We start from the raw sequence: 22,282 nt of genomic DNA, 5'->3' as shown, positions 1-22,282 counted from the left end.
AGAAAAGTGTGAAGCAATATGTTTTGGTCGGAAGAATGTGGAGAGGAAATACAAGCTAAAGGGTACAATCCTAAAGGGGGTGCATGAACAGAGAGACCTGGGGGTATGTGTGTATAAATTGTTGAAAGTGACAGGACAGGTTTGAAAAAGCAGATAACAAGGCTTACGGGATCCTCGGCTTCATGAATAGAGTACAAAAGCGTGGATATTATGGTGAACCTGTATAAAACACTGGTTCGGCCTCAACTGGAATATTGTGTCCAATTCTGGGTACCACACATTAGGAAGGATGTGAAGGCCTTAGAGAGGGCGCAGAAACGATTTACATGAATGGTTCCAGGGATGAGGGACTTCAGTTGTGTGGATAGACTGGAGAAGCTGGGTTTGTTCTCCTTGGAGCAGAGAAGGTTGAGAGGAGATTTGATAGAGCTGTTCAAAATCATGAGGGGTCTGGACAGAATAGATAGAGAGAGACTGTTCCCATTGGCGGAAGGGTCGAGAACCAGAGGACACAGATTTAAGGTGATTAGCAAAAGAACCAAAGGCGACGTGAGGAAAAACTTTTTTACACAGCGAGTGGTTAGGATCGGGAATGCGCTGCCTGACAGGATGGTGGAGGCAGACTCAATTTTATCTTTCAAAAGGGAGATGGATAAGTATCTGAAGGAATTTTTTTTTTTGCACGGCCACGGGCAAAGGTTGGGGGAGTGGGACTAGATGAGGTGCTCTTGCGGAGAGCTGACGGGCCGAATGGCCTCCTTCCGTGCTATAACCATCCTATGATTGTATGACATGTGACGAGTGTGGCCATGCTTGGGAGGAAACAGGTGACTTTGAACTTCTGGTTTTCAAAACTCTCCACACTGGGGGCTTTTCCTCAACTCTTACCTGGGTCTGTTGTAAACTTATTGATAGAGTTTGATTGCTATCATTAGTCAACAACTCCTTTACCATTGTATCATGGGACTACCAGGGTGGTAGAAGATGAACTAGATGGACCTGGCATCTAGCAATACCTATGCTCCTGTGTAATTTGAACGATGAGGGAGTGAAGGGTTATGGGGAGCGGGCGGGGAAGTGGTGCTGAGTCCATGATCAGATCAGCCATGATCTTATTGAAAAATATTAAAGGCGACGTAGAAAGGACAAGTGGGGTTAGAGTAGATAGCTCCAGCTAAGGAGCAGGCTTGAGGGGCCAAATGGCTGACTACTGCTCCTATTTCTTATGTTCTTATGAGATCCCCAGGCCTCTACTTTCGGCATTTCACCTTTCCAATTGTTGGTGTCAATTTACTGAATCAGACAAATTACAGCACAGAAAGAGGCCATTTGGTTCATCGTGCCTGTGCCAATGTTGGCTCCTTAGCTGGAGCTATCTACTCTAACCCCACTTCCTTGTCCTTTCTGCATTGCCTTTAATGGACCCAAGTTTCGGGTGGAGTTGCTCCTAGTTTTTTGGAGCAACTAGTTTAGTTTGGAGTATGTTAGAAATTGCAATTCTCGGATAATAGTTTGCTCCAGTTCTAGTGAGTTAGTTTAGGTTGGCTTTAGGTAAGGTATTTTTTTTTCAAAAGGGGGTGTGTCCAGCCACTCAAGCCTGTTTTGCAAGTTTCGGCAGTGAAAACTTACTACAAACTAACTTAGGATGGAGTAAGTATCCACTTTTGTAAGCTCTGAAAAACCTTACCTCGAGTTAAGTTTAGTGCAGGCACAGCCAGAGACAGGGGGGGTGGGAAGCATTAAACACAAAGGACACATCAACATCACAACAGGGGGGGAGGGAAGTTAGAGGATTTTCCATAAACACCTTCATAACAACATTAAAGAAGCAAAATACATTTAAAGCAGTAAGCACAAAACAAAGCAGTACATTTACGAAGCACAAAAAGTAATAAGCAATTAATTCATAAAAAATAAAAAATAGAAGTCCTACCTTTATGTGAAGGGGAAGTGTTTCTGTCAGTGTATCTGACAGTGAGGGGTGGGGGGTGGGTGGGGGCGTTGGGGGGGGGGGGGGTAGGGTGCGTGTGGGGTGGTGTGGGGGGGGTGGTGTGAGGGTGTGTGGGGGGGTGTGTGTGTGTGGGGGGGATGTGGGTGTGTGGGGGGGGTATGTTTGTGCGTGCATGTGTGTGGGGGTATGTGTGTGTGGGGGGGGTGGGATTGTGTGTGTGTGGGGGGTGGGGCTGTGTGTGGGGGAGGTGGGATTGTGTGTGTGGGGGGAGTGGGGGTGTGTGTGGGGGAGTGTGGGAGGGGTGGGGGTGTGGTGCTGGGGATGGTGTGAGGTGGGGGGGGTGGGTGGGGGCGTTGGGGGGGGGGGTAGGGTGCGTGTGGGGTGGTGTGGGGGGGGTGGTGTGAGGGTGTGTGGGGGGGTGTGTGTGTGTGGGGGGGATGTGGGTGTGTGGGGGGGGGTATGTTTGTGCGTGCATGTGTGTGGGGGTATGTGTGTGTGGGGGGGGTGGGATTGTGTGTGTGTGGGGGGTGGGGCTGTGTGTGGGGGAGGTGGGATTGTGTGTGTGGGGGGAGTGGGGGTGTGTGTGGGGGAGTGTGGGAGGGGTGGGGGTGTGGTGCTGGGGATGGTGTGAGGTGGGGGGGGTGTGGTGGGGGTGTGTGGGGTGAGTGTGTGGGGGGGTGTGGCTGAACGCGGGGGGTGCTGTGGGGCAGAACGTGGGGGGGATGTGGGGGGGCTGAACGCTTGCGGGGGGGGAGGCTGGACGGAGGCACCCCTGCTCTCTCCTCCGGCCCTTCGATCATTTCGAGTGCCCCCCAACCCACACTCCTCCATTCCTTGCTATGCTCCTCCATCCCTTACCACGCTCCTCCATCCCTCGCCTCGCTCCTCCATCCCTCGCCTCGCTCCTCCATCCCTCGCGTCGCTCCTCCATCCCTCGCCTCGCTCCTCCATCCCTCGCCTCGCTCCTCCATCCCTCGCCACGCTCCTCCATCCCTCGCCTCGCTCCTCCATCCCTCGCCTCGCTCCTCCATCCCTCGCCTCGCTCCTCCATCCCTCGCCTCGCTCCTCCATCCCTCGCCTCGCTCCTCCATCCCTCGCCATGCTCCTCCATCCCTTGCCTCGCTCCTCCATCCCTTGCCACGCTCCTCCATCCCTTACCACGCTCCTCCATCCCTTGCTTTGCTCTTCCATCCCTTACCACGCTCCTCCATCCCTTGCCTCGCTCCTCCATCCCTTGCCTCGCTCCTCCATCCCTTCCCATGCTTCTCCATCCCTTCCCATGTTTCTCCCCCACTGATCACCTCCCCAGTGCCCTCTTTCTACGCTCCTCCCTCCCTCCCTCCCCGGTACCCACACCATTCTGAAACAGACTGGGGAAAAACGCCCTGCTGAGCCATTGCGCAGGCGCGCACCTTGCAACGCGCACGCGAAGCCGGCAGTCTTCAGACACACAGGGGCTTAGCCCCGCCCACCTGCAGCTTGCTCCGCCCCAGGAAGACTGCGCTGCGTCATGCCACGCCACGGTCCAGGAGGACCGGAGAATTGCAGCAAAATATTCCGCCGCACCTTCGAGCCCAGGCAGGTCACGTAAGTCTCGGAGGTGCGCCGTTTTCACCAGATGCCGAAACTTGGGCCCAATATTCTTCTGTTTCCTCATTCAAATTCCCTTTTCATGAATGCTATCGTCTCTTGAGGTCAGGCGCTCCACATTCCAGTACCCCTCGGTGTGACTTCCCCCATTCGCTTGTTTAGTGACAGTCTTGACGTTGAGCAACCTATCACCGATACGGCAATCAGCAGCAACAAACTTTCACCATTTACCCTCTCGAATGAGGATGAACATACAGCATCCCTTCCCTCTCGATAAAAGAAGGCTGGGGGTGGGGTGACCTAATAAAGGTCTTTAAAATTATGTAAGGTTTGATAGAGTAGGCACAGATCTGGGCCGGGTTTTCGGCAGGTTTGCGACGGGGTTTTCGCCGCGGTTTGAGCCTCCGCGGTGAAAACCTGGTCAGCGGGATCCTTGGAGACCTGTTTGCGGCGCGCTTCCATGTACTACCGGGGGGAGGTGTGCCGACGTGCAACGATGCCGATTGCGATTGCGTCGTACTTTCGGCTCTCTCCCGGCCCCTACGCCGCGCCCAGAATACCGACAGGGACAAACCTGTCAGTGCAGCCCCGCCAGCAACGGTAAGTATGCAAACCTGCAAAAAAGATAAGTTCAAGTTTTTATTTTTTCATTGTTTTTTTTTCAGCGATTCGATAGATAAAGGGTCTTGTGAATGTTTTTGGAATGTTTTTTGGGGAATTTGTTTTTGGGTGTTTTCCCCCCTCCCGAGGCCTCTCTCGCAGCGCTCCCGGCCCCGGACTAAAGTTGCCGAAACTCGCGGTTTGCGCCGCGAATGCGAGTGCAAAGCCTCCCTTGCTGGTGCGTAAAGGCTGAAAGTTCGGTCTAAAAACGGTAACGCAGCAAAAAACGGTCGGCTTCACGGACTGCTACCGTTTTCGCTGAGAACCCCGAAAGCCGGAAATCCAACCCTCCAGAGAGAATGTTTCCACTTGTGGGGAAGAGCATAACTAGAGGCCATCAATCCAAGATAGTCTCCAAGAAATCCAGCAGGGAATTCAGAAGAAACTTCTTTACTCAGAGAGTGGTGAGAATGTGGAACTCGCTGCCACAGGGAGTGGTTGAAGTGAATAGTATCGATGTACTTAAGGGGGAAGCTGGACAAGTATATGAGGGAGAAGGGAATAGAGGGTTCTGCTGATCGATTTAGATGAGGAAAGACGGGAGGAGGCTCGAGTGGAGCAGAAACACCGGCATGGACTGGTTGGGCCGAATGGCCTGTTTCTGTGCCGTATATCCTAGATTCCCAATTTCACCTTCTTCGTTCCACTGCACAAGGCCCAGATTTTCAGCCTTTCGTCGCGATTATAACATCTTATTCCTGGCACCATTTCAGTGGCATTCACCCTTTCTGAGGCTCGCAAATCCTTCTTATAATGGAGTGCTCAGAACTGCACGCAACTGTGACCGAACCAGTGTCGGGTACAAAATCAATGTCACTTCCTCAGGAGAAAGTAATCTCCAGGCCCAAACCCCGTTTCTCTCTTCTCCAAATATAGCTGTCCCTGTTAAATGAATGACTATGAAATGAATAAACCGAATTACAGAATTCTGGATTTATTAACTTAAGCGTTGCATGGCCCCAGCAAAGCTGATGTTTGAAGCCCCGCCCTGATTTTACACTCCATGTGTGCCAGCTGTGGCTCAATGGGGAGCACACTCGCCTTTGAGTCAAAAGGTCGTGGGTTCAAATCCCACTGCAGAGACTTGAGCACAGAAATCTAGGCTGACACTCCCAGTGCAGTGCTGAGGGAGGGCTGCACTGTCAGACGTGCCGTCTTTCAGATGAGACGTTAAACCGAGGCCCCGCCTGCTCTCTCAGATGGATGTAAAAGACCCCATGGCACTATTTCGAAGAAGAGCGGGGGGAGTTCTCCCCGGTGTCCTGGGGCCAATATTTATCCCTCAATCAGTATAACAAAAACAGATTACCTGGGTCATTATCACATTGCTGTTTGTGCTGTGCGCAAGTAGGCTGCCGCGTTTCCCACATTACAACCGTGACCGCACTGCAGAAGTACTTCATTGGCTGTAAAGTGCTTTGAGATGTCCGGTGGTTGTGAAAGGCGCTGTGGAAATGCAAGTCTTTCTGCTTCTTTCATTGAAGTCACTATTGGGCGGGGTGTGAAACCAGTGTTCCACCGACCCCATGGGATTCCCACTCGGCCATTACAGTTAAAATTACCCCCAAGTGTCCTTTTTTTTACAGTTTCTAAGACCTTTTGTTATGATTTGTTGCGCTGCATTGTAATGTGTATATTGTAATGAAGCACATGACATCCCTACACACTCAGTAATCCATGTGACTGTCCTTACAACACTCTCATTAACTCCAGTTTGAATTCCATCCTTAGCTTCTTGTCAAGCCTTGATACAACTGTTAAAATGGATAAAAAGACTAGATGTAAAAACAGAGAATGCTGGGCATCTCAGCGAGTCAGGTAGCATCTGTGGAGAGGAAGCAGCAGATGTAGTTGTATTTGGATACCTAACAGCTCCACATATGCTGCCTGACCCGCTGAGATTTCCAGCATTCTCTATTTTTATTTGAGATTCCAGCAGTATTTTGCTTTTGTAAAGGGCTGGAAGGGTTGAGTGAATAAAACGTTAGTTTGCAACACCTAAAGCTCTGATTGGGTCCCCTTGATCACATGACCTGATTGCTGATTGGTCTCCCTTGGCGGACAAGACACACCCAACAGTTTGCCTGGAAACTCTTTTAGAGTCTACCTATAAAACATAAGACGTTAAACCGTGCCACCCGACCTGGGTGACACACCAGACATTTACAAGGCCCTTTTTTTCCTCCTTTTTTTGGTTTTTTTTTTGTGTTTTTCTTTTTTTTTGTGGTTTTTTTTTGGGCACTAAAATCACAATTTTTCCCCAGTGCCCCCTATAAAAGGGAAGGGGGACACTAAAAGCACCGGCAATTAAATCAAATTAAACTTTAAAACGTAAAATCAAATTAAAATTTGGTTGCCGGGCGTGATGATGCACACCAGTCCCTCAGGTGCCCACCTCTCGCGGAAGGCCGCGAGCGTACCGGTGGACACCGCGTGCTCCATCTCCAAGGACACCCTGGACCGGATGTAAGAGCGGAAGAGAGGCAGGCAGTCAGGTTGAACGACCGCCCGCTTCCTGGACCGGCTGATGGCACCCTTGGCCGTGCCCAGGAGCAGTCCTACGAGGAGGCCTTCAGACCTACCCGCTCCCCTCCGCACAGGGTGCCCAAAGATCAGGAGAGTGGGACTGAAGTGCAGCCAGAATTTCAGGAGCAGCCCCTTCAAATAATGGAACAGGGGCTGCAACCTCGTGCATTCAATAAAAACATGGAACACGGACTCCTCCAGACCGCAGAAATTGCAGGCGGCCTGGGAGTCCGTGAACCGGCTTAAAAATTTGTTGCACGGCACTGCTCCGTGCACCACCCTCCAGGCCAAGTCCCCGACGAATAGTGGGAGGACCCCTGCGTAGAGTGCCCTCCATCGGGGACCCCCGCCTCCTCCGGACGGCAAGATGGTACGCCATGGCGTGTCCGGACGGCCGGCGAGGATGGCAAAGTTGAGAGTGTGCAGGAGCAGCCCGTACAGGAAACCCCTCCGCGCGGAACTGAAAGGCACGGAGGGGATTTCCCTGAGGCGGCTCAAGTTGTGAGGCGCCGGCCCCCGAGGGAGGTTCCGGGGTTTGGCGCCGATGAGGAATTCCGTCTGGACGGGGGTCAGTTCGGACGGGATCTCCCCACGTGCTTGAGCCTCCTCGATGCACCTAACGGAGTCAGGGCCCAGAGCTGTTTTTAGCGACTCGATGGCATCGGCCGCGTGGCGGACGTTGGCAGAATTTAGGCGCCGCGCCAGCGTGTCTGGCGCCATCCAGCCCACTCCTCCGCCATCGAGCAGGTCCCTGACCCTGGTCACCTCACCAGCCACAGCCCTCTCTTCCGACCGCCACATAAAACCTCGGTCGTGGAGGTACGGATTCCCGAGCAGCGGCTCCTGCAGGACAGCCGCCACTCCAGCCGGCGGAGAGCTGCGCTTGGTGGAGACTTTGTTCCAGACCCTGATGAGTTCCTTGTAAAAGACAGGCAGCTCCCGGAGGACAGTCCTGACACCCCCCAAGTTCACAAACAGGAGCTGCGTGTCGTAATTGAGGTCGCGCTGCTGGCGGAAGAAATACATCGCCAGAGCACACCACCTAGGAGGGGGCTCGACGTAAAGGTATCTCTGCAGGGTCTGAAGACGGAAAGTCGCGAGCTGGGCGCTGACGCACACCAACGACTGACCGCCCTCCTCAAGCGGGAGACTCAAGACCGCGGCAGAGACCCAGTGCTTCCTGTTGTTCCAGAAGAAGTCCACCAGCTTCTTCTGTATCTTGGCGACAAACGCAGGGGGAGGGGTCAAAGTGACCAGCCGGTACCACAACATTGCGGCCACCAGCTGGTTTATGACTAGCGCTCGACCCCTGTAGGACAGCACTCGGAGCAGTCCTGTCCAGCGCCCTAGGCGAGCGGCGACCTTGGCCTCCAGCTCCTGCCAGTTCGCCGGCCAGGCTCCCTCGTCGGGGCTAAGGTAGACTCCCAGATAGAGGAGATAGGTCGTGCTCCAGGCAAAAGGCCTGAGCTCCTCCGGCAGGGAGTCCACCCGCCACTGACCCACCAGGAGTCCAGAACATTTCTCCCAGTTGATCCTGGCGGAGGACGCGGCCGAGTAAATCTCCTGGCACTCACGCATCCTCCGCAGGTCAGCGGGATCCTCTACCGCGAGGAGCACGTCATCGGCGTAAGCCGAGAGGACGACCTCCACGCCCGGCCCTTGCAGAGCCAGTCCCGTCAACCTCGTCCGCAAGAGGCGCAGGAAAGGCTCCACGCAAACGGCGTATAACTGGCCGGACATGGGGCATCCCTGGCGCACCCCTCTCCTAAAGCGAAGGGGCGCCGTCAAGGACCCGTTAACCTTAATCAGACACTCCGCGGCGGCGTACAAAAGTCGGATCCAGGCGACAAAATGCGTCCCGAACCCGAAAGCGCGCAGAGTTCCGAGCAGATAGTCGTGATCCACCCTGTCGAACGCCTTCTCTTGGTCGAGGGATAGGAAGGCGACCGACAGACCAGCCTCCTGGGAACAATGGATGAGGTCCCGGACCAGATGGATGTTATCGTGGATTGTCCGGCCCCAGTTTGCCTGGAATGTGTAATTAGAACCGCCCAGCCTACGTAATCAGTGACTTTGCAAAGTGCAATTCGAGCCATTCTGACTGCTGACTCCAGACAGAACAGAGCTCACTTGGAACAGGCAGGACTCACTCTCACGAGTTAATAGCTTCTCCCACCCCACAAACAAGTTCCTGTCCCCATCCCCCCCAGCCCAAGTTTCTGACATTCTGACCCCCGCCCCCCACCGTCCCACCCAAGTGCTTGACTCTCCCCCTCCCAGCCGGCCCAAGTTCCTGACCTCCTCCCTCACCACACTCGAGTTCCTGTCTTTCTCCCCCCGCCCAAGTTCATAAGAACATAAGAAATAGGAGCAGGAATAGGCCACTTGGCCCCTCAAGCCAACTCCACCATTCATCAAGATCATGGCTGATCTGATCTTGGCCTCAGCTCCACTTTCCTGCCTGTTCCCCATAAAACCCTTGACTTTTCTGCAGTTAAAATAAATGTCTATCTTCGCCTTGAATATATTCAATGACCCAGCCTCCTCCGCTCTCTGGGGTAGAGAATTCCAAAGATTTACGACCCTCTGAGAGAAGAAATTCCTCCTCATCTCCGTTTTAAATGGGCGACTCCTTATTCTGACACTATGCCCCCTAGTTCTAGATTTACCCCCACGAGGGGAAACATCCTCTCTGCATCTATCCTGTCAAGCCCACTCAGAATATTACATGTTTCAATAATATCACCTCTCATTCTTCTAAACTCCAATGAGTATAGGCCCAACCTGCTCAACCTTTCTTCCTAAGACAAATTTTCAAAGACGGGTATCTGGAGTTAGGTCACAGATCAGCCGTGATTTCATTGAATGGCGGAACAGGCTTGCGGGGCCAAATGGCCCACTCTTGCTCCTATGTTCCTAATCTTTCCTGGATTTATTTTCTGGTGTTTTGCCTGTCCTAGGAAATAATAACATAAGAACATAAAAATATGTCTTCATTAGACAACCCCTTCATCTCAGGAATCAACCGAGTGAACCTTCTCTTAACTGCCTCCAATGCAAGTATATCCTTCCTTAAATAACTTTTAGGCAATGCCCCCTAGTTCTAGATTCCTCAACCAGGGGGGAAATAGTTTCTCTCTATCTACGCTATCTGTTCTCCTTAATATACACTTAAAGGGAAAAAATACTCTGGAGAAAATTCGCCTCCGACTCCCTCAGGCACTGGAAACCAGTCCAGGAGCTCACATGGACCAAGGGATGTCTATAAAGACACTGACCTTCGATATGATGTGTCCCCTGCCCCAGGCAGGATCCAGTCCAGCTCCCTCTTGAAGGAAAAAAGGAAAGGAGTCTTTTTGACGTCTTTTAAAGAGAAATGTTGGTGTTCCTTGTACTCGGACCACTGAAAGTTAACATGCAGGTACAGCAAGCAGTTAAGAAAGCAAATGGCGTGTTGGCCTTTATTACAGGAGGATTTGAGTATAAGAGTAAAGATGTCTTACTACAATTATATAGGGCCCTGGTGAGACTACACCTGGAGTATTGTGTACAGTTTTGGTCTCCTTACCTAAGGAAGGATATATTTGCAAAAGAGGAAGTGTAATGAAGGTTCATCAAACTGATTCCTGGGATGGGGACCGTCCTATGAGCAGAGATTGAGCAGACTAGGTCTATATTCTCTAGAGTTCAGAAAATGAGAGGTGATCTAATTGAAACATATACGATTCTGAGGGGCTGGATAGGGTAGATGCAGGGGGATGTTTCCCCTGGCTGGAGAGTCTAGAACCAGGGGTCACAGTCTCAGAATAAGGGATCGGCCATTTAGGACTGAGATAAGACTCAGAATGGTGAATCTTTGGAATTCCCTACCCCAGAGAGCTGTGGGAAGTTCAGTTGTTGAGTATATTCAAGACAAAGATCATTAGATTTTTGGATTTTAAGGGACTCGAGGGATATGGGGATAGTGCAGGTAAATGGAGTTGAGGTAGAAGATCAGCCATGATCTCATTGAATGGCGGAGCAGGCTCGAGGGGCCGAATGGCCTACTCCTACTCCTAATTCTTATGTTCAAAGGGAGGGGGATTTCAATCCTCAACCTTGTCAGAATATAACTGTAAATAACATTTTGTCTCTCTTCCAGAACGGATTAATTAACTTCGACAAACGGAGAAAGGTACGGTTTCATGGGGCAACTTTGATTTCCTTCAGACATTTCCTGCTACTCTTTCTGTTCACGTTATTTTTGTTTTCAATTATTATTTTTGTCGGGGGGGGCGGGGAATGACAGGAATTTGAAATCATCGCCCAGATCAAACTGCTCCAGAAAGCTTGCAAGAACTACAGCTTTGAGAAGGAGATGGAGTTTCTGAACTGGTTCTACAGCCTGGAGACGCTCAGTGAGGCTGACAGGTGAGACAGTCGTGTCCCGATAGCATCCAGGGCCTACACCCGCCAGGGTTTAGAAGAACGAGAGGGGATCTCACTGAAATATATCAGATTCTGACTGGGATTGACAGGATAGCTGCTGAGAGGTTGTTTCCCCTGGCCGGTGTAATGTATTTGCTTCATGGGTTCTTGCTTAAGAATTCATAGCAATACATTGCTATTGAGAACTGGGTTGGTTTACTAGCAAAAGATTTAACAATCACACTACACATTACCAGTTGATCCACCAGGCTCACAACCACATGCCTCATCGTGGATCCCCTGAACCCAAATGGCTGGGGTTTTATTGAGTCTTGTGACCATCACGTGACTGGCTAAGCCACTCCCGCTCCACAACTATTTTAATGTGAACTTCAAATCAAGTGCCACTCGAACTGACAAATTGACAAATTATTTATAAATCTTGGCCCCAGGACGCCGGGGATAACTCCCCTGTGCTCTTCTTTGAAATAGTGCCGTGGGATCTTTTACATCCACCTGAGAGAGCTGACGGGGGCCTCGGTTTAACGTCTCATCCGAAAGACGGCACCTCTGACAGTGCAGCGCTCCCTCAGCACTGCACTGGGAGTTTCAGCCTAGATTTTAGCCACAACCTTCTGCCTCAGAGGTGAGAGTGCGACCCACTGAACCACAGCTGAGACTTCAACAGCTCTACAAACCTGTGAGCATACTCATTGCAGCTGGGGCATCCAGAACCAAGGGGCACAGTCTCAGGATAAGGGGTCGGCCATTTAGGACTGCGATGAGGAGAAATCTCTTCTCTCAGAGGGTGGTGAATCTGTAGAATTCTCTACCCCAGAGGGCGATGGAGGCTCAGTCATTGAATATATTCAAGGTGGAGATCGAGAGATTTTTGGACTCTCGGGGGGTGGGGGGGGCGGGAATTGCGTTGTGCTCCGTTTTGGGGCGGTAACATCCGGGAGGCGGGAACGTTTTGCACCAGGCACAGAAGTCCTGCCCCACTTGCTAAAATTCAGGTTACCACCCCCCAGAAAGAAGCAAAATGGCGCACTCCACTTCCTTTCTGGGACGGGCGCGGAGCGCACGGCTCAGCAGTGCTACGTACTGGGCCACGTAGCGTGCCGTGTAGGAAGGGGCTCTCCCCTTCATTAAAGGGAAGGGCCCAAGCGGTAAATTCTACACTATTAAAGTGCTCCTACCTGGACCACCAGGGAGCGGGACTGCGGAGCCACCAGACCGGCACTCAAGCAGGGCTGACCATGCTGACTGATTGCAGCACAGGAGCTCGGCCGAACCGGCTGTTGTTTCTTTGCAATGGCCCACAGCTCCCCTTTAAGTAGGCCCAGGCCGCCCAGTGCACACCCACTGAAGCTGCCACTGTCGTCGCCCGGCACAGCTTCAGGAGGCAGTACCCAATTTAGTGTCCGGGGCGCTATGGGGGCGCCGCGCGCGGTGATGGCGTCATCATCGCCGGCGCAGAGGAGCGGGGCGCTGCGGGTTACCGCCGCCACTGGACTCCCGCCGAACTTAGCGGGAATGGGTAGCAGCGTCGTGCCCGGGGTGAAAGGTCGTTCGCGACCCCGGGAGACGCTAACGGGAGGCGCAAATGTACCGAATTTCTCGGTCGGGGCAATCGAGGGATATGGGGATCGGTGCGGGAAAGTGGAGTTGAGGTCGATGATCAGCCATGATCTCACTGAACGGCGGAGCAGGCTCGAGGGGCCGAATGGCCGACTCCTGCTCCTAATTCTTATGTTCTTCTGTTATTCGCTGTCAAGGATTTGGGAGAACCTTGTTCCTTCATTTGTAGTAAATTACTTTGTCTAGCTGGTGGCAATTTTTACCCAACCCGCCCATCGGGAAACTGACGGCATTGGGGGCAGGGCTGGTTTAACCCCCCCCACACCCCACCCCCAGCCTGATTTTAACAGAAGAGATCAGGTGCAAGGCTGGTTTAACCACCTGGCCTGATTTTACTCCCCATCGATGTCAATCGAGAGTGATATAGGGCGTGGGGTACAACCGGTCTGCCACCTGACCCCGTGTGATACCCACCCGGCCCATCAGGTTAAAACCACGCCCCCCCCCCCCCCCCCCTTCACCCTTGGGGCTGAAATCGGCTGAAGCCAGCAGTCGTGAACGGGTTCGAAGCGAATGGGCAGGCCCCCTGATTTTACAACCCCGCAACATTTTCCTTTCCGCCGAGGTCTTGCCGATCCGCCGCGCGGCCGGTCTTCGGCCAACCTCCGCCCCGTTAACTCCCGTCAAATTCCCGGAATCGGCACACCAGCGTCCAGGACTCGGGGTCGCACCGCGGTTTGCCAGGCTCGGGCGTGACAGAGTGTTGCAGGGAATTCCAGGAATCCCAGTACGGGAGAGTTACAGGGACGCGTAGAGACTGACCTCATCAAACAACAACAACAACTTATATTTATATAGTGCCTTTAACGTAGTGAGATGCCCCAAGGAGCTTCCCTGGAGTGTTATCAGATAAAAATATTTGACACCGAGCTGCGTAAGTAGAAATTAGCGCAGGTGACCAAAAGCTTGGTCAAAGAGGGATGTTTTAAGGAGAGGCTTGAAGGAGGAAAGAGAGGTAGAGAGGTGGAGAGGTTTATGGAGGGAGTTCCAGAGCTTGGGGCCCAGGCAGTTGAAGGCATGGCCACCGATGGTTGAGCGATTATAATCAGGGAGGCTCAAGAGGGCAGAATTTGAGGAGTGCAGATATCTCGTGGGGTTGTGGGGCTGGAGAGATAAGAGATAGGGAGGGGAGAGGCCGTGGAGGGATTTGTAAACAAGGATGAGAATTTTGAAATCGAGGCGTTGCTTAACCGGAAGCCAGTGTAGGTCAGCGAGCACAGAGGTGGGTGATGGGTGAGCGGGACTTGGTGCGAGTTAGGACACGGGCAGCCGAGTTTTGGATCACCTCAAGTTTAAGTACGGTGGAATGTGGAGGCCGGCCAGGAGTGCGTTGGAATAGTCAAGTCTAGAGATAACAAAGGCATGGATATGGGCTTCAGCAACGGATGAGCAGAGGCAAGGGGCAGAGGCGGGTGGTGTTACGGAGGTGGAAATAGACGATTTTAGTTATGCTGCGGATATGTGGTCAGAAGCTCATTTCAGGGTCAAATATGACACCAAGGTTGCGAACCGTATGTTTCAGCTTCACTGAATAACCCGGGAGAGTTACAGGGACATCTGGAGACTGAGCTCATCCAGAGCCCCCACCTCCCTCTGAGTGAAGGGTTATGGGGAGCGGGTGGGGAAGTGGAGTTGAGGCCAAGATCAGATCTGCCGTGATCTTATTGAATGGCGGAACAGGCTCGAGGGGCCAGATGGCCGACTCCTGCTCCTATTTCTTATGTTCTTATGTTCTCAACCTCTGGTATCAACCTTTGCTCTTCACCCCGCATTGTCAACTTTAAAAACAATTAGCTTATTTTATCACTTGTCTGGCTTGTCAACACGGGAGCTGTTAGCAGAAATGTCCGATCAGAAACACTGAGGCAGATCACAATCCCCCTTTCAAGCAAGCGGCTCAGACCTGAATAAATTCCACGATTCACTCAATGAGTAAACTAAACTACAAATGAACAAGATTTTTTTTTTTTGACAGTTTCTTTGTCCCTCATTTGGGGAAGTCCAGCGACAGCAAACAAAACAAGAAACCATGGGACTGCGCGCGTTTCGTTGGCAGCAGTCGCGCCCTGAATAAAATGATATTTGTGTCTTTTGCAGCTACAAGCTGTCATGCGAGATCGAGCCACCGGCAGAAGTGGCCAGCACGCCTGCAAAGCCTAGGCCTACACTAATCATCACACACTGCAATGAGTAAGTTATGTTCTGCAATGTATTTTCTTCATGGGTCCTTTGCTTAAGAATTCATAGCAACACATTGCCATCAAGAATTAGTTGGTTTATTAGCGAAACGTTTAACAATCACACCACACATTAACCAGTTCATCCACTCGGCTCACAACTGCATACCTCATCGTGGATGACCTAGACCCAACTGACTGGGGTTTTATTGAGTCTGGTGAACATCACATGACTGGCTGAGCCACTCATGATGCAACAGCTCTACAACTATTTTGTTGAAACTTAAATCAAATGCCCCCTTTTGACAAGGGCATTAGAACCCACAAATTAACAATTTTAAACTTTAACGAAACCTTAAATCAAATAAAAATTCTGTTCCCAGGGGTGATGATGCACTCCAGTCCCTCCGGTGCCCACCTCTCGCGGAAGGCTTCGAGTGTACTGGTAGACATCGCGTGCTCCATCTCCAGGGACACCCTGGCTCGGATGTCACCGCGGAAGAGAGGCAGGCAGTCGGGCTGAACGACCCCATCGACCGCCCGCTGCCTGGACCGGCTGATGGCCCCCTTGGCCGTGCCCAGGAGCAGTCCTACGAGGAGGCCTTCTGGCTTGCCCGCTCCCCTCCGCACAGGAGGCAACAGCTCTACAACTATTTTTGTTGTATATCAATAATCAAGTGCCTCCTGATTAAAGGGGGGGCAGGCACACCCCAAAAACTTTTCAAGTGTCTCCTTTTTTTTTGAGGGCACTATGACACAAATTATACAAGTGCCCCCTGGCTAAAAGGTGGCGGGGGGTTGGGAATGGGGGGTGGTGGGGGGACTCTAAAACGGACAACTTAAAACAAATTAAACTTTAGACATTGAAATCAAATTAAAATTTGGTTGCCGGGGGTGATGGTGCACTCCAGTCCCTCCGGCGCCCAGCTCTCGCGGAAGGCCGCGAGCATAGCGGTGGACACCGCGTGTTCCATCTCCAGGGACACCAAACCTGTGAGCATACTCACAGGTGCACACATTACACGTACATTTTTGGCGTTATATATTGATGAAATGCTGGTTGATGCATGGAAATTCTAGCCCAGGATTTTCATATTATTATTCTGGACTATTGGATTTTTGGGACAATGCTTAAAGCGAGTTGTGGGAGCGACGGTTTTATAGAAGGTGTGTAAGATATGGATTATAATTGAGACGACTGAATCACTTGAGGAGGACAGCAACAGACTTCAGTTGGACATAGACTGGTGAAATGGGCAGACACATGGGCCGATGACATTTAATGCAGAGAAGTGTGAGGTGATACAATTTGGTAGGAAGAATGAGGCGAGGCGATATTATCAAAATGGTACCATTTTAAAGGCAGTGCCCGAACAGAGAGACCCAGGGGTGTTTGCACACAAATCTTTGATGGTGGCAGGGAATACCGGACCCTTGGCTTAATTAATAGAGAAATAGAGTACTGTGTTCAATTCTGGGCACCACACTTTAGGAAGGGTGTCAAGGCCTTGGGGAGGGCGCAGAGGAGATTTAGCAGAATGGTAGCAGGGATGGGGACTTCAGTTAAGTGGAGAGACTGGAGAAGCTGGGGTTGTTCTCCTTAGAGCAGAGGATGTTAAGGGGAGATTTGATAAGAGGTGTTCAAAATCATGAACGGATTTGACAGAGTGAATAAGGAGAAACCGTTTCCGGGGCAGAAGGGTCAGTAACCAGAGCACGCGGGTTTAAGGTGATTGGCAAATGAACCAGAGGCAACACGAGGAAATAAGTAAGTTGCTGTTACCTGGAATGCTGTGCCTGAAAGGACGGTGCAGGCCGATTCAATAGTAATATTCATAAGAAGATAAGAATTAGGAACAGGAGTAGGCCATCTAGCCCCTTGAGCCTGCTCCGCCATTCAACAAGATCATGGCTGATCTGGCCGTGGACTCAGCTCCACTTACCCGCCCTCTCCCCATAACCCTTACTTCCCTTATTAGTTAAAAATCTATCTATCTGTGACTTGAATACATTCAATGAGCTAGCCTCAACTGCTTCCCTGGGCAGAGAATTCCACAGATTCACAACCCTCTGGGAGAAGAAATTCCTTCTCAACTCGGTTTTAAATTGGCTCCCCCGTATTTTGAGGCTGTGCCCCCTAGTTCTAGTCTCCCCGACCAGTGGAAATAACCTCTCTGCCTCTATCTTGTCTATCCCTTTCATTATTTTAAATGTTTCTATAAGGTCACCCCTCATCCTTCTGAACTCCAACGAGTAAAGACCCAGTCTACTCAATCAAAAGGGAATTGGATATATACTTGAAGGGAAAGATTCACAGGGCTAAGGTGAAAGAGCAGGGGGGAGTGGGACTAATTGGATCACTCTTCTAAAGAGCCGGGACAGGCACGATGGGCCAAATGGCCTCCTTCTGCACTATAGCAGTCTATTACATGGGATATACGACACAGTAACAAGCCATTCAGCCCAACCAGTCCATGCCGGTATTGGTGTGCCACTTGAGATTAGGATAAGGGTGAGAGGCCTTGTTTGGGAGATTGCAGGCTGATGATCAGAGACAAGTAATTTAAGGCCATTGATTTAAGAAAAACTGGAAGGGGGAGTTGAGACATTTTTTTTAATGCAGCGCGTTGTTGTGATCTGGAACGCGCTGCCTGAAAGGGCGGTGGGAGCAGAGTCAGTTGTGACTTTCAAAAGGCAATTGGACAAATACTTCAAGGGTAAAAATGTTGCAGGGCTTTGAGGAAAGAATAGGGGGAGTGGGACTAATGGGATCGCTCTTGCAAAGAGCCAGCACAGACACGATGGGCCGAATGGCCTCCTAATGTGCTGTATCAGTCTATGGTTGAGCTGGTTGAAAGCTCTTCCAAGAGTGGACCCCGCTCATTGAAGTCAATCGTTCTTGGGGTTCGAGACGAAAGGGAAAGAGGCCGTAAGGTGGAGAACTGCTGGTCACCGTCGTATGCTTTTGCTGTGTAACTCGTGTGTTATCCTCCACTGCCCCTCACACCCCAAGGTGAGTTTCCCCAGGAGGCCCTTTCCCCCTGGACCCTCCCTACCCCTCATACTCACCAGGTGAGTTTCCCCAGGAGGCCCTCTCCCCCTGGACCCTCCTCCTGCCCCTCATGCCCCCAGATTCCCCAGGAGGCCCTCTCCCCCCTGGAACTTCCCTGCCCCTCACACCCCCAGGTGAGGTTCCCCAGGAGGCCCTCTCACCCTGGACCTTCCCCCTGCCCCCCACACCCGCAGGTGACTCCCCAGGAGGCCCTCTCCCCCTTGTCCCTCACACCCCCAGGTGAGGTTCCCCAGGAGGCCCTCTCGCCCTTGTCCCTCACACCCCCAGGTGAGTTTCCCCAGGAGGCCCTCTCCCCCTTGTCCCTCACACCCCCAGGTGAGGTTCCCCAGGAGGCCCTCTCGCCCTGGACCCTCCACTGCCCCTCATACCCCCAGGTGAGGTTCCCCAGGAGGTCCTCTCCCCCTCGACCCTCCCCTTGCCACTTGTGCCCCCCAGGTGAGGTTCTCCAGGAGACCCTCTCCCCCTCGACCCTCCCTTCTCCTCACACCTCCAGGTGAGTTTCCCCAGGAGGCCCTCTTCCCCTCGACCCTCCCCTTACCCCTCGCGCCCCCAGGTGAGGTTCCCCAGGAGGTCCTCTCCCCCTCGACCCTCCCCTTGCCCCTCGCGCCCCCCAGGTGAGGTTCTCCAGGAGACCCTCTCCCCCTCGACCCTCCCTTCTCCTCACACCTCCAGGTGAGTTTCCCCAGGAGGCCCTCTTCCCCTCGACCCTCCCCTTACCCCTCGCGCCCCCAGGTGAGGTTCCCCAGGAGGCCCTCTTCCCCTCGACCCTCCCCTTATCCCTCGCACCCCCAGGTGAGGTTCCCAGGAGGTCCTCTCCCCCTCGACCCTCCCCTTGCCCCTCGCGCCCCCCAGGTGAGGTTCTCCAGGAGACCCTCTCCCCCTCGACCCTCCCTTCTCCTCGCACCTCCAGGTGAGTTTCCCCAGGAGGCCCTCTCCCCCTGGACCTTCCCTTCTCCTCACACCTCCAGGTAAGGTTCCCCAGGAGGCCCTCTCTCCCTGGTTCCTCCCTGCCCCTCATACCTCCAGGTGAGGTTCCCCAGGAGGCCCTCTCCCCCTGGACCCTCCCTCCTCCTCACATCCCCAGGTGAGGTTCCCCAGGAGGCCCTCTCCCCCTCGACCCTCCCTTCTCCTCACACCTCCAGGTGAGGTTCCCCAGGAGGCCCTCTCCCCCTGGACCCTCCCTCCTCCTCACATCCCCAGGTGTGGTTCCCCAGGAGGCCCTCTCCCCCTGGTTCCTCCCTGCCCCTCATACTCACCAGGTAAGGTTCCCCAGGAGGCCCTCTCCCTCTCGACCATCACCCTGCCCCTCGCGTCCCCAGATTCCCCAGGAGGCCCTCTCCCCCCTGGAACCTCCCTACCCCTCACACCCCCAGGTGAGTTTCCCCAGGAGGCCCTCTCCCCCTGGACCCTCCCCCCTTGTCCCTCACACCTCCAGGTAAGGTTCCCCTGGAGGCCCTCTCGCCCTGGACCCTCCACTGCCCTCATACCCCCCAGGTGAGGTTCCCCAGGATGTCCTCTCCGCCTCGACCCTCCCCTTGCCCCTTGTGCCCCCCAGGTGAGGTTCCCCAGGAGACCCTCTCCCCCTGGTTCCTCCCCGTCCCTCACATCCCCAGGTGAGGTTCCCCAGGAGGCCCTCTTCCCCCTGAACCCTCCCTTCTCCTCACACTCACCAGGTGAGGTTCCCCAGGAGGCCCTCTCCCCCAAGTTTCCCCCCTGCCCCTCAGTCCACAGGTGAGTTTCCCCAGGAGGCCCTCTCCCCCTCTACTCTCCCCCTTGCCCCTCGGGCCCCCACAGGCGGGTTCTCTCAATAAGACGGTAGCAAAGGTGAACGCCGACTTTCTAACGAAGTGTTTATTGCCCTTTCAGCCCTCCGTCCGGCCAGAGCAGTCCCACCATGCTCTCCGGTGCCTTGTCACCGTGGGACAGACCCGGTTCGCCCACGCCAGACCAGGAAGGCGCCTCCGAAATTGCCGGGTTCAAGGAGCACTCGTTCAAACCGATTAACGCTCTGCTGTGCAAGGTTGCCCGGGTAACGGCCGCCATTCTTTACTGTTCTGGAATGCATTCGAAAAGAGAAAGAACTTGCCTTTATATCGCGCCTTTCACGACTTCAGGATGGCCTAAAGCGCTTTACAGCTTAAAGTACACTTTGAAGTGTAGTCACTGTTGTAATGTCGAACACGCAGCAGCCAATTTGCGCACAGCAAGCTCGCACAAATGCGATACTAATCAACTAAGCTGTTTTACTGATTGAGGGATAAATATTGGCCGGGGCACCAAGAGAGAACTCCTCTGCTCTTTGAAATAGTCACTGTTTTACATCATCCACCTGAGGGGCCTCAGCTTCACATCACATCCAAAAGACGGCACCTCCGACAGTGCAGCCCTCCCTCAGCACTGCACTGGGAGTGTCAGTTTAAACCTTTGTGCTCCAGTCCCTGGAGCTGTGAACCCAAGACCTACTGATTCAGAGGCGAGAGTGCGACCCACTGAGCCACGGCTGGGTGCTGCGGCAGTGGGATTGGTCGTGGTTGTCCGTGAACTGACTCCTGCAGACAGTTAGCAGCAATGAATCATAGAATCATAGAAATTTACAGCACGGAAGGAGGCCATTTCGGCCCATCGTGTCCGCGCCGGCCGACCAAGTGCTATCCAGCCGAATCCCACTTTCCAGCTATCGGTCCGTAGCCCTGTAGGTTACGGCACTTCAAGTGCACATGCAAGTGTTTTTTAAATGTGTTGAGGTTTCTGCCTCTATCACCCTTTCAGGCAGTGAGTTCCAGACCCCCACCGCCCTCTGGGTGAAAACATTTCCCCTCTAATCCACCTACCAATTACTTTAAATCTATGCCCCCTGGTTCTTGACCCCTCTGCTAAGGGATATAAGTCCTTCCTATCCACTCTATCTGGGCCCCTCATAATTTTATACATTATCATCATAGGCAGTCCTTCGAAGCGAGGATGACTTGCTTCCATGCCAAAAAGGGATGAGTTCACAGGTGTTTCAATGAAGGACCTAATATTCCAGATCCCGAACTACATCTTGGAGGGTAGAAGATGCCTGTGTGTGGATTTTTTTAACGTGTGGTGGCCGTTGCACACCAGCCACCACACGGGCTTGACAGAGCTAGGTCTTGGTCCAGTGGCAAGGACTAACCAGGACGACTGGAGACCTGCTCTGCTGCACGGACCTAGTGCGCACACATATCGCAGTGTGGGCTGGGCCCGTGCTGCCCCTGGGCCCTCGGCTCTTCTGGGCCCCGAACTCACGCCTCTCCTGGGCCCCAATCACGAATTGTATACACCTCAATAAGGTCTTCCCTCAGCTTCCTCTGTTCCAAAGAAAACAAACCCAGCCTATCCAATCTTTCCTCAGTCCAGGCAACATCCTCGTAAATCTGTTCTGTACCCTCTCCAGTGCAACCATATCTTTCCTGTATTGTGGTGACCAGAACTACACACAGTACTGTATGCTGAGCTTTGCCCAGGACACGTATTACTGCACAAGACTATTGTTTAGATTTCTGGCCCTGAAATCTCTACACTAGTGGTGGCGGGAGTGGGCGGGAGGAGGAATGTCTTCGCTCTGAAGGAAAACTAGGGGACATAGTCTCAGAATGAGGGGCCGCCCATTTAAAACTGAGATGAGGAGGAATTTCTTCTCTCAGAGGGTTGTAAATCTGTGGAATTCTCTGCCCCAGAGAGCTGTGGAGGCTGGGTCATTGAATATATTTAAGGCGGAGATAGGCAGATTTTTTGAGTGATAAGGGAGTGAAGGATCATGGGGAGCGGGCGGGGAAGTGGAACTGAGTCCATGATCAGATCAGCCATGATCTTATTGAATGGCGGAGCAGGCTCGAGGGGCCAAATGGCCTACTCCTGCTCCTATTATGTTCTTATGTGTTTCTTACCCTCGAACCCCACCCTGTGTCCTAACGTCACATCGTATCTGCGGCACAGAAAGAGGCCATTCGCCCCAGCTGGTCCACACCCGTGTTTATGCACCACATGAACCTCTTCATCTAAACCCATCGGCATACCCTTCTATTCCTTGCTCCCTCATGCGCTTATCTAGCTTCCCCATAAACGCGTGCGTATATTACTCGCCTCAGCTACTCCCTGTGGTAGCGAGTTCCACATTCGCCGAATTTTAAGGTGATTGGGGGTTTTTTTAAGAAATGTTTTGTGAAATTTGCCCTTCCCCTTTCTCGATCACGCTGATTCAGGGTGACGTGCTTACAGGCTGCTGAAGTGCCG

At 52.8% G+C, this 22,282-nt stretch overlaps 1 protein-coding gene across 5 annotated transcripts in view; it reads left to right on the top strand.

The window, feature by feature from the left end:
- Nucleotides 1–22,282, top strand: part of LOC139229830 (ral guanine nucleotide dissociation stimulator-like) — a 200,760-nt gene that overhangs the window by 166,285 nt on the left and 12,193 nt on the right. For all 5 annotated transcript variants that reach the window (XM_070861429.1, XM_070861427.1, XM_070861426.1 and 2 more), the window contains 4 exons: nucleotides 10,869–10,901; nucleotides 11,016–11,137; nucleotides 14,873–14,965; nucleotides 19,892–20,054. In XM_070861429.1, the coding sequence (XP_070717530.1) occupies nucleotides 10,869–10,901; nucleotides 11,016–11,137; nucleotides 14,873–14,965; nucleotides 19,892–20,054 (411 nt within the window). The remainder of the gene's footprint in view (nucleotides 1–10,868; nucleotides 10,902–11,015; nucleotides 11,138–14,872; nucleotides 14,966–19,891; nucleotides 20,055–22,282) is intronic.

Source organism: Pristiophorus japonicus, chromosome 19 (genome assembly GCF_044704955.1).
Source record: "Pristiophorus japonicus isolate sPriJap1 chromosome 19, sPriJap1.hap1, whole genome shotgun sequence".
Lineage (NCBI taxonomy): Eukaryota > Metazoa > Chordata > Chondrichthyes > Pristiophoridae > Pristiophorus > Pristiophorus japonicus.
Note: the sequence above shows the minus strand (reverse complement) of the source record. Positions and strands in the feature narration are given on the sequence as shown.